This window comes from Nuphar pumila, chromosome 1 (genome assembly GCF_984573655.1).
Source record: "Nuphar pumila chromosome 1, dmNupPumi1.hap1.1, whole genome shotgun sequence".
NCBI classification, from domain to species: domain Eukaryota; kingdom Viridiplantae; phylum Streptophyta; class Magnoliopsida; order Nymphaeales; family Nymphaeaceae; genus Nuphar; species Nuphar pumila.
In genome coordinates, this window is record NC_143249.1 from 177,214,667 (window position 1) to 177,227,384 (window position 12,718).

The following is a 12,718-nucleotide window of genomic DNA, read 5'->3' on the forward strand; positions in this document are numbered from 1 at the left end:
TTCAAACTCTTATGAAGCTTTCTTGATTCTTTCCTCTAGTTAATCTAAATTCATGGTTGGGCATCAACTAGATATATGAAGTTTATAACTTTATGGTTGATTTAGATGCCATTATCGCCTTCTGAATGCACAAAGCCTGACTATACGATTTTAACAGCTCAATGGTCAGCCTCTAAAATCATGTCCGCTTGGACTTCTAATATTGAAGAACTTGACTGCAAATCAATATCATGTACTGCATCTTAAAGCTACAACCTCAGTTGGAGAGAGAATTTTTTCCTACAAATGGTTCATAGGTAAAAACCTTGTTTATGATCCTGCTACTCTAGGTTTTAATGTTCATTGTATAAACTAACAAGTTTCTCACAGTCCAGTTGTTTGTCTGTCTTATTTTGTTTTATTTGACATATCTTGGCAGATACTGTAGCACCAACTGCTTCGCTTTTCAGTAGAACTGGTTTTACAAATGCTGAGAATATCTCTATTGACATTACTTTTAGTGAGGCTTGTACTATTGGAGGTGGATTTAGGTGTGTAAATGCTTCAAGCTGTCCTGTAAGTCTCCATTTTGTTTTCCTTGTCGACTAATTGATTTTGAACTATTCAAGATGTTGTAAAGCATTTATTCAATGTTGGTACACAGAAGAATATATGTTAAGACAGAAAAAGTCTTCGACTTTAAGTAGAAGCAACTGTGAGCGTGTTTGAGGATGAAGGAAAGACAAGATGAGAAACATAATATAAAAGCGTGCATGCATCACATTCATGAGTTTGTAGGATCAAATTTCACTTCAAGGAATTGTATTGAGTTTGGTGAATCAGAACAAAACTTGTACAGGCTTCCTGCATATTTTTTATATGTATGTTAATTAGTATGAGTGGTGGAAAAACACTACTTCTTTATGAAAAGGTAATAAAACCATGGATTGTTGTGGCAGATGGAGAGGTCTCTTGTTATTCCACAAGGCAGATGCCCCTTTGTTGCCTTGAAAATGCTAAAAAGGGAAAAAATCATGATAAGAAGAAAGAAAGAAAAAGAAAAGACAATAGTATGTTACAAGTCAGTATTTATATACAACCCTATTTGAGTGCATGGATTCAAGTATTATCATTATCACCATCAAGCTGTATCCAGACTACATGATGTCAGCTACTTGGATTTAAATATCATCTTTTAATTTTGCAGCAAATAACAAATAGATGAAATGTATCATGTTAGATTAAGCATCTAACCATATCCTAATCAATTTAAACGTTTTTCTGTTCCACACCAAATTCTCAATTTTTTTCCTCATCAGTCTAAAAAAGGAAGGTAAATTACATGGAAATATGAAAAAGTATAAAAAACAGGATCCGAAAGTATATATTAAATGTGAAAATTAGTGATTCATAATTTTCTTTTTATTTAAGCGATGAAAACATATTATTGGCTTTTGGCTGCCAAAAATAATAACAGGTGGGGTTACTCTATTGCTTCATTTTTAAAAGTTTCCTTATTGCATAAACAATGTTTGATTCTTTTACTTCTTTTCTTATGTATGTATCTTCTTTTCAGGTCACAGTGAATGGACCTGCCAGAATAGATGTATCAACACTCCAAACAATTAAACCAGGTTACAGATATAGATTGGTTATTGATCTCTCCAAGAGCACTCCATATGGACGTGTAGTGGTTGAAATGGCTGATAAGTTCTGTACTGATCAGGCAGGAAACTTTTTCACAAGATCAAATTTTTCTTATCTCATTGTTCGGTTTGGTATGGAACATCTGCTCCTCACTTTTTTATTCTCATATTTTATTATCTGCTGTTATTTTTTCGTGGTACTTAAGTTTATTCCTTTTTGTGATCTAGATAGAAGACCAATACTCGCCAGTTTATGGACAATAATTCCAACGTACAAACTAGAAATCAATGAGATTCCACGAACTGTTCTAGCAACCAATCAGATAGAGGACTTGAAATTTTTCTTGGACTTCAGTGATCCCATTGTAAATACAACAGATGACATATTAAACTTGTTGCAAGTGAATGCAGGTTTCCCCATACCAATCCACTGTAAAAGCCACGGAAATAGGCGGTTTGGTTTTCAAGTAGGTAACCATTTGTTCTGTCAATTCATGCAGTACTGGTTTCTTTTGAATTCTATAGTCAGAATATAGGAACTATTTTCTAGTAAGAGTTTATTGGTGAATAAAGATAACCAGGGATAGCTTTCTGTAATTAATCTGTTGTGCATGAAATATGGATATACCAACCCCCTAAACCCAAAGCACGCCACATCCTATAAATAAATAAATAACAACAATGGTAAAGTGTTGTATTGGGGGTCATTTTTGTTCACAATAGGGTTGACAGGAGTCATAGAGTTGGCCATGGATATTTTATTGATGTTGTGTTTTTTATAAGAGTATTTCTGTTTTGAATGTACGATTATCTTCATTGCACTAATAAAAGAACTGTGATCATTAGAGCTCCCTATGTTTCATTTCCTAATACCTTTTATTATTATTCTTGATCTTCTCTTACTTTGAAACCCACACCCATCACCATAATACCTCAGGAGATCATGTTCAACACCTTTAACTTAGAGGGAGAAGGTTGATGAATATGAACATTTACCAACAGTAGTTCACCAGCTGACGCATACCAATTTCAACTACAAAAGAGTAATATTCTTCACATTTCATGCTGCTAAATTCATAAATTCTCCAGTGGGAGACATCAAGGTGAATTGTTGACTGCAGTTTATCTTAGTTGCAATCTGATCAGACCCCACCATTCCATACCAAAGATCTTTTCTTGCACAGAAATAAGTTGGTCTAGATAAAGTATATGATAATATCAACTGAAGAAATGGGTGCTAGCGACTTGAACTGGCAATCAAAAGGACAAACTGATTACTACATAAAAGTTGCTTTATGCATTGTATTGCTTAGGCAGTTTGACCTGCAAGGTTTCATACTGAGATGAAAGCAATGACTATGCTTAGGACCTACTAAGCTTCAAGTGGAAATCATGAGAAGAAGTGCATGCAGCGGATTGTCAGTGTTTGAGAATCACTTGCAGATTAAAAAAAGAGGGAAAAAATACATTCTCATATGACATGGGTGAAACATGTTCTTTCCTTTTCTCTCTCAAACTATCATCTTGCCAGGTTGAAAGACTTTCTCACCATATAAGCACATCTCTTGCCTAATGATCTAGGTAGCCCTGATTCACCAAGACAAAATTTTCCTACCAAAAAAAATCTCAAAGCATCGCCAGCATTGCTTAAGATGCAGTGTATTTTTTCACTCTGGAGATACATCAGCATTTTTTATAACTCTGGGTTGTCAGCTTTTTAACGTAAGGAGATTATAGTTCAACACCTCAGTTGAATGCATGCTTTAAAACGGTAAACACTTTGATAAGAAAATTAATGTTCTTTATATGCTTGTGTAATTTCTCAACCGTAAAACAAAAAACATATTCCTTCACAGTGCAGAAAGCTTCAAGATTATTGCTGCTTACTCCTTTACACATCAACATCATCCTGAAAGTCTTGCTTTTGCTTCTCCTGAATCCAAATGAATCAAGAAGTCCAGCCAATGCATCAAATATCACCTGTATTCTGCAGGCGTTGCCTTCAATATCTTTGGCTGCTACCATGCATGTGATGTTGCACATCTTAGTTCCTTCACTCTTTGCCATGAAACTCTGAAACCTGAATGCAATCTCTAAGTTTTCCACTTTTGGATTCAACTGTCAGGCTGCAGTTTGTGCATTTGTTCATATGCTATCATGAAAATCCATGATATGGGCATGGCCGATCAATCAGAATGCATTGCAACCCAATCAGTTGCATGCGTTCATAACTATCTCATGCATATTTTATTTCCTGTGTATTCAATATTCTAGTCAATTAACTGCAGTTAATTTTTGTACATTACAATATACTGAATTGGATCTGAATTTCTATTATTGCAAGTGACATGCTTGAGGAATTGCTTTTGTAGCTTAAAAATGTATCCAGAACTGAGATAGTCACAATCAAGCTCCGGTCTGCTTTTCTTATTGGACGAACAGGCACTGCTGTTTCTTATGTTTTACCTTTAATTTTCCTCTATGGTATGTACACACACTGCATGCTTGCTGAAAATTTTGTATTCTGGTGCTCTGGTTTTTATTCTTGTACTGAGGCAATTCCAGGAACAAGACAGATGTTAATTTTCCATGCACATTATTGATTTTATTTTGTAGATTCTACAAGACCAGGAGTAAAGCTGAGCACAATATCCTTAGGAAGAGCTAGAGAGCCTATCATTGATGTATTAATTGAGTTCACAAAGCCTGTCTTTGGATTTGATGCTACTGGGATAGAAGTTGGTGGGGGGAAACTGGCAAGGCAGGTGCATACGAATTATTCTGAGTATAATTAATAATTACTATTGTTATATTATTGTTTGTGTCATTGTCATTGTTGTTGTTATTATTACCATTATTATTTTTTTCCATTCTGTTGTTGATTTAGAGAAGGCATACGATAGAGTACCTAGGGACGTTCTCTGGTGGACAATGATGAAGAAAGGTGTTTCTCTCAAGTACATTAGTATAATTAAAGATATGTATGAAGGAGTAGTAACCAATGTCCGCACTTGTAGAGGGGTGACAACCAATTTTCCGATAACGGTTGGGTTACATCAAGGATCTGCTTTAAGCCCTTTCCTATTTGCGATAGTGATGGATGAGCTTACGAGATCAATTCAAGATAATGTACCGTGGTGTATGTTGTTTGCTGATGATATTGTTTTGATTGATGAGTCTAGAGCTGGGGTTAATGCTAAGTTAGAATTATGGAGACAGACATTGGAAGCTAGAGGTTTTAAGTTGAGTAAGAGTAAGACTGAATATATGGAATGTCGGTTTAGTAAGCAACGAAGTAGTGATGGGAGTGTAGTGAAGCTTGGTGAGCAAGATATACCGGTGAATGATTATTTCAAATATTTGGGATCCATCATTCAAAAGTATGGAGAAATTGATGGAGATGTAAATCATAGGATAAAGGTTGGGTGGATGAAATGGAAAAGTGCTACTGGAGTGCTGTGCGATCGTAGAATGCCATTGCGGTTGAAGGGAAAGTTTTATAGGACGACTATTAGACCCGCTTTACTATATGGTACGGAATGTTGGGCTGCCAAGAGACATCATATTCAAAAAATGAGTGTAGCTGAGATGCGGATGCTTAGATGGATGTGTGGAAATACAATAAAAGATAAGATTCGGAACGAAGAGATACGTAAGAAGGTAGGTGTTGCACCCATTGAAAATAAGATGTGAGAGAATCGTTTACGGTGGTTTGGACATATTCGGTGAAGGCCTAATGATGCTCCAGTTAGAAGGTTGGAGAAATGGGAAAATATATTAGTTAAAAGAGGTCGGGGTAGGCCTAGAAAGACTTGGATGGAGATGATAGGAAAGGATATGAATGCTTTGAACCTCACCGAGGACATGGCGTTGGATAGAAATGATTGGAGGAAAAGGATTCATGTGGAAGACCCAAAATGAATTTCTTTTTTGGTTCATATCGCTGACCCCAATTGTTTTGGGATGAAGGCGTAGTTGTTGTTGTTGTTGTTGTTGTTGTTGTTGTATTCTGTTGTTGATATTGGTATTATTATTTTCTTGTACTGGCAAGTTGGAGAATGCCCCCAAGAGTGTCCTATCAGATGAAAGAGCATTATAAATCCATAGCCATCTGCTTTATCATCTGATAAGGATATATTTTTCCGTGCATCTGTTGGCTAGATGTCTTCTGCATGTATGTCTCACAGCCATGCATACTGTTTTTGTTTAGGCATTGATGTTTACTTTCCATTGCTTCAGTTGGAATTCTTGTATCATAGTGATAAAATCCACCTTATCAATAATAGAAACTCAACCCTGCCTATCTCAAACAGATAGCAACATCAAAAGACTCCTAGAAGGTCCTAGGGCATCCTGTGACAAGCAGTGCATCAAACTGGACTAAGGAAAGATAATATACATATACTAGTTAGTCTGTTCACAATAAAATGTGAAAGAAAACTGAAAGTAACCAAAGCCAAATAAATGAGTCTATGAAATTCTGAACAAAACATTATCAGAAGCCAATATGCCCTGCTGATGTGGTGTTTGCTTCACAAGGAACATACTGACAATTAATGATCAATGTATTCTTTTACCAAAAAGTTAAGTGGCAAGTATTATTGATGCTTAACATGCAATCCACCATTTAGGCTTCAAAGCACCATTTTGATTACTTAGAGAGACTACTTTTCATTTTGAACTTGGCTAGGCCAGATTAATGCCTGTTCCCTCTGCCATTTTCCACAACAGAATGGGCATTGACATCACTGCAAAGTAGTTTCAAAGGAATAAACATGATTTTTTCCAAAAAATCTTCTCTTTATGCTTTGTAGACATACACTCTTCTCTTTAGTTTCAAAGGAATGAGCATGAATTTTTCAAACATTTTTCTTTATGCTCTATAGTTTATATATTGTAAACTGAATTTAGCTGTAGTGTTAGTTCTGAAAAAGTTTATTTTTCCACACATAATTTACAGTTATTTTAACAACTATTGCCAAGGAAGTGACTGTAAAGCTGCAGTAGCAGTGTGTACTTGCGGTCAAAATATTATTCCTTTCTGGTATTATTTTCCATTCAAAAGTGAAACCATAGAATAATTATGATACAAGAGTACATAATTTCTTGCTGTTTAACTAATCATTAAGTATTGCTGCTTAAATGGCACATTCAAGGTAATGGACTTGTACTCTACATTGTAGTTTGTTCTTATTTCATACTGGAGATGCCTAATGAAATTTTTTGCTACGTATAGCTGATTAAATTCTTATATTTTACCTTGCCACTTGCAGGTTTAAAGAGCTTTCAAAAGCTCTCTATTCTTTAAGCATTCTATCTGAATCTCAGAATGTTGTATCTGTACTTATCCCAGAAGGAAAAGCAAATGATATCTCTGGAAATTTGAATCTGGCTTCCAACTACTTGAAAGTGATGTTTCGTAAGAAATGAGTTTTGGATTTAAATTTTAGTTGTTTATCATGCACATACTTTCTTCTGCTTTGTAAAGTTTTCTGTTGCTGAAGCTAGAATTCAAATCTCTTACTTTTTGTTAAACTAAAGTCAAAGACATTTTAGGATTGATGCAAAGATTTCTATCTTTTGTCATTTTAACCATGTTTTTTTAAGCTCTAATTTTAAAAGTATCTTGTACCAAAAAGTTTAAAGAAAGTTCTATATAATGTTAAGCTTTACTTTTCAGTTTTTCCAATGTTCTTTCAGATAGATACTTTACAAAGTGATTGTATATACTAATTATTGCTTGACAAATCAAGGTGGTTGCCACTGTTAAGCTTCATGAGCATGAGAGTCAAAAGTTTGAAACAATTTGGTTTTGATTCACTTGATTCAGTGCACAATAACATCAAAATTTTAGAATTAGAAGTCCCAAAAAGTTGAAGGATCACTGATTTTTGAAATGGGAAGATGCCATTCCCTTCAATAAATGTAATTCCATTTTATTGTAGAAGCATCCAGGACCAGGAAATTAAGTTCTGTTAGCACTCAAGTTTTCCAAATTAGATATTGATGGACCTAGCAAAAATTTGCAGAACACAAGAATTTGCCTTTAAGTTTTCTAAAGAAACAAGTTTCCGTTGTGGACCAGCTGCTGCTCAACCCTCTACACTGACAGTGGGGGGATGAAAATGAACTCAAAGTGATCTTGGACCAGTCAACTTCATTGAATTCTATTTTGAAAAGTTGGTGGACTAACCCATATGAAATATCTTATCTTTGTATATCAATAAAAGATTATTATTAAAAGAAATACTAAAAAGTGTCCATCTCAAAAGAAAGAATAAATTAGAATAGCATCCCCCTAGTAAAGTTCTCTCTAGTAAAGTAGGTATTCTTTTGAGGATTGGTTTTTAAATTTCAGATGGAGCTGGACCACAAAAAGGTATCGGTGAAGGAAGCCATTTTCCATTTATGCATCAAATTACACCAAGAAAAAATGATAAAACCAATGAATTCCAACTTTGGTGTTGACTTAATGTTCCGGTAATCATATCTTGGTACAAAGAACCAAGTCTTGTTGCTTACAATATATATCCATATTGATTTCTCCCAGTTACTGTCTTGGTGCAGATTCCGTACCTGCTGTATCCATGGGACTGTATTCGTTTGTAACCATGGGGTTCCTAGTGACGTCTTTGGCAGCTACTGCTCTTGCACTGGCTTCGACAAATCTTGCAGCCACTGGTGCTTTGACTGAGGAGCTAGCAAGTACCATTGCAGACCCATCTAGAAACCTCCTAGTGAGTGTCATATACGCACGCCTCAACCTGGTTAATGTCAATGAAATGATCTAGTTATGCATAATATAAATCCAATTAGAAACATATTAAAAGTAATTCTTAGTTCTAAATCCTGATATCTTTTTAATTCTGAAAGAGAATTAAGGCTATCAATGTATAGTCTACTGAATATGTTCTTTGCTGACATTCAAATGATGAAAACATCTAATAGGGAATGACTGGTCACCTGCAAGTATTTGCCTTCTCTAGTTGGCTTTCATCAGACCTGCCAGTACAATATTCTCATACAGTAAAAGGTCTCAGGTGGATCATTCCTCATGCATGTGTTCCATGGAAGAAGGAAGATACATTTTTACGGTCTTACAATCAGTATCCATATGGAGGCCCTGATTCAGTGTCAATAAAATATGGAGACCGGTTCCCAGAGCATCCTCTTAGTGACAGAGAAGTTGATGGCTTTGTTGGAATCAGAACCATAAACAACAGCCTCTCTCTTAAGGCCAGTGACTATTTTACATATTTTCTGGTTGGTAGCCCTGTTAAACCTGACGCTTTCTGTTTTTGTGAAGTCATTAAATATGCACCTCCTTTGAAACATTAGTCTCATTTTCTGCACAGAACAGGGAACCATTATCTGCGGCCAATGTGATAAGCAACGTGAACAATTATACAGGGTAAACATGACAAGTTTGTTATGCTCTCTCTCTCTCTCTCTCTCTCTCTCTCTCTCTATATATATATATATATATATATATATATATATATATATATATATATATATATATATATATATATATATATATTGTGTGTGTGTTAGATTTTGGTCTTTTTATGAAATTTCATCGTATGGCTCAATCGACGTTTGAACATCACTTTTGCTAGAGCCTATCCACTTAAAGCATACATTTTATCAATATTTTTAAAAACTAAAGATCTACCTTAATTCAATCTACAATTATATAAAACTTGAATTACAAAGAAAAGGGTTGAAGGAAATCAAAGGAAAACAAGAATGTTTAACAATTCTCTTCACCCTCCTAAACTATTCCTGAAAAGCCTATTTTTAAAGAAAACACTGCTCTCATTGAGATATGGGTATGTTCAGGTCTGAGTCCAAAATCAAATATGTTTATTTTGTAAGGTGACCACATCGGGATCTTATATTTGAGCCTCATATATGTATATCACTGTCACCAATATCGGCGATATTTTGAAAATATCTTGAGAAATACTGATATTTTAAGGTAGCCGATATTAAAGGGAATATCTCGCGATTTTGTCAAAATATCGCCAGAAGACAAACTATCATAATATTATCACGATATTTTTGGAAAAAACTCTTTTTTTTAAGTTTTCATTTTCTATTTTTTTGTTTTTTTTATATTCTAAAACCTTTAAAACATGTTTCTTTATATTTTTGAAAGAAAAATAATGCAAAACTTATTATTTTCTTAGCTTTTTTGTTGTTATTTATATTTTTTCCAATTTTTTAAACTCTCGAGATTTTTCAACATTTGAAAATCTCTCTGAGAAATATCCTCGCCAAGATAATACCTTGAACGATATAGGTGACTATGATATATATATATATATAGAGAGAGAGAGAGAGAGAGAGATGGAGCAAAGTTTTGGAGAGCATCTTATTATCAATTACTAGCATTAAGTTTCTTAGTCATTTTGTACAGATGGCAGGATTTCCAGAAGAACATGTTCTGGCTTGGAACAGTGGGTGGCAGTTTAATTCTGCTGCACCTGTTCATGCTATTGTTCCTAAAATGGAGAACAAAAACATCAGTCAAAGGAGAACTCTCTACTCCAAGATTTGAAATTTTTCTGATGATTATTTTGCTTCCCTGTTTATGCCAGTCATCTGCTTTTGTAATTAGAGGTATGAGCTCTCCTACTAAAATTTCTAAAAGGTTCCATTCATATTAATTCCCGTGCATAAACTCTAATTCCGAATATTTCCAAAAGGGGGTACGACTGGAGGAATCACCATTGGGGCGCTTCTACTGGCTGTTCCTGTTGCACTGGTCTTATCAATTTGCCTATTCTTAACCACTGCAGCGTTCATGGGGAACTTTGTCCAATATAAAGAAGTTATCATTGAAAATGATGAGAGGGGCACATGGTATAGCCATATATTGGATACAATTGCAGGAAAATGTACAATTGGAAAATGGTGTCAAAGGGATAAGTTGCCATCAACTTTTCTTCCAAGATATGGGATTCTGTTTGAGGATTTTAAAGGCCCTCCAAGATTCGTTTTCGTTGAGAATAAGGAGCCTGGGAATATCCCCAGTTGGGTAAGCAGTGACCACAGTGGCATTGGAAGGATGAGGGTCATAAGTTCTGATGATGGCAATGATGATGCTACTGTTCCTGCCATTGAGCGGATCGCTGGTTGTGCTAGATCAGGATATATCATTGTTGATCTTATCAGAAGAATAGCTCTAGGCATCATCTTTGGAGCATATCCATTGGAAAAATCACTTCAGCAGAGCATTCTAGCCCTTAGCTTCACAATGGTGCAATTCCTGTATCTCTTTTTGCTGAAGCCATACATCAATAGGGGAGTTCAGGTGGTGGAGAGTGTCTCCCTCCTCTGTGAGGCTGCTCTTTTTGGGCTTGCTTTCTTCACTGCACATAGGCACAAAATGAATGAGCAGAAGATGGCTGGTATTTGGATGCTTTTTTTGTTGCTAATAAGCTTTGTGGGGCAGCTCTTGAATGAATGGTATGCCTTGATCAAGTGTCTGCTTAGACTTACACAATCTGAGAAACCTTCCTTTGGTTTGGGTATGAAAACTGTTGTAAAAGGCTTTGTTATTCCTTTCATTCCAAGGAAGCATTGGCCCAAATTCGTTGACCGTGGATTCTCTGAGCCCAAAACAGGTCTAGTTCCGGTTGTTCCACTAAATCCAGAGGCAGAACTAGAGATCAGAGGAGCTGGTCCACGGCATGTTGGCACAGCAAGTGCGATGACTGCAACTGTGGTTCCTCTGTGCCTTCCAGATTCGCCAAGTCTCAATGTCCAACATGAGCCATCAATTTCCTTGCAAGAAACTGCAACAGTGGCTCGTTTAGGATCATTCCTCAGAAGTGTCTCAGCAAGCACCAAGAGGAGCAAAGTGAGAAGTCTGGATGAGAAGCGGCCAAAGGGGCTTAACATTGCCTCCAAAAATGAGATGAAGCTCAGAGAGTTGGCTAAAGCTAGTTTCCCAGGAGGGAAGAGGAGTAAAGAGGTTGGTCCTAGTTGTGCTGCACAAGACTGTTCCTTTGGATCAACTGATGGCTCAGAAACCTCCTCTTTAAGAAACAGATGATAAGCTCAACACAATGCAACATCACTCAGGAGAATCTGTTCCACAAACGGTGTTTATGGTTATCAACAATCATATCATGAGAAGGATTCTGACTGCTAGTTGCATGCAAAACTTCAGGCTTCTACAGAAGATTCCCGAGTTACTATCCAATCCTTGGTCTCTCTTCAAACCCCTTCAGTGGATGTCTTTTAGGAGAAAATGAGCTTGTTTGATTGTAGGGTATGTCATAGCCGAGGCTTTCTGATTTTCACACAGCTGGAGGAGAAAAAAAGAGGAGTTTCTTGGTTTAGTAGAGTTGACTTTGTGAAATTAAAAGAATACAAGGTTTGCTCATCAACAGGCAGGCCTAGAAAACTTGGTGTCTCAGTGCAAGAGTGTTCAGTTTGCACTTGTCTGTCAAAAGTGCAAGCATGGTTTGAGAAAGAAAGCTTTGGTTGTGGGCTTCATAGTTGTATTGATCAAAATTGATTTATTATTTCAGATACTTTTGTGTTCTTATTATCCCCCCATTTCAGAGTTAATTTTCATGAATTCTTGCATTTGAGAAAGTATGTTTGCCTTAAATGAAAGTTCTTTTCACGCTGGTAACTCTGCAGAGAAACTATTCCTAAACCTGTCAGTGTAACCCCCTCTAGCTGAGTGAGGATCAGGTCAGGGGTGCTCTTGACTGCAAGCCATCAGGGTCCTTCTGATGCCGCTCATCCAGGCGATGAACGGCATCCCCAACTCCATGGTTGGATTGATAGGTCCCACAATTTCTTTCAGAGCTATATATGTTGGATTAACCACCACGATGTGGATTCATCCCCACATCCCGGATGATCTCTTCCGATAAACTGGCATAGGATCAAGGGGGAACGGTTACGCAAACCGTTCCCACCCTATGCCCTATATAAGGGTGTCATGAGCAACCCTTTGAGGCATCGGTAATCTGCTAAAGAAGGGAAGAGGTCTACTCACCGGCTGCATTCGGAAGCCTACGTTCGTGGTGGCTGCAGCCCGGCTGAGCAGAGAAATCCCCTTTGTCCTG

General features: G+C 36.5%; 1 protein-coding gene across 1 annotated transcript; it reads left to right on the top strand.

Annotated features, from left to right (window-relative positions):
• Positions 1-874: 874 nt before the first annotated feature.
• LOC149851400 (uncharacterized) lies at positions 875-12,276 on the top strand. Its single transcript, XM_090008356.1, has 11 exons — positions 875-946; positions 1,556-1,757; positions 1,854-2,092; positions 3,998-4,109; positions 4,242-4,386; positions 6,899-7,044; positions 8,193-8,362; positions 8,574-8,888; positions 8,981-9,036; positions 10,048-10,250; positions 10,337-12,276. Exons 1-11 carry the CDS (start codon positions 875-877, stop codon positions 11,686-11,688), a joined length of 3,012 nt encoding a protein of 1,003 aa, XP_089864482.1. The 3' UTR covers positions 11,689-12,276.
• Positions 12,277-12,718: the final 442 nt, after the last annotated feature.

Coding starts and splice junctions, on each gene's coding strand:
- LOC149851400 (XM_090008356.1), top strand. CDS start 875: ATGAGTGGTGGAAAAACACTACTTCTTTATGAAAAGGTAATAAAACCA. Junction 4,387..6,898: donor GGTGGGGGGAAACTGGCAAG/GCAGGTGCATAC, acceptor TGCCACTTGCAG/GTTTAAAGAGCTTTCAAAAG. Junction 7,045..8,192: donor CTACTTGAAAGTGATGTTTC/GTAAGAAATGAG, acceptor GTCTTGGTGCAG/ATTCCGTACCTGCTGTATCC.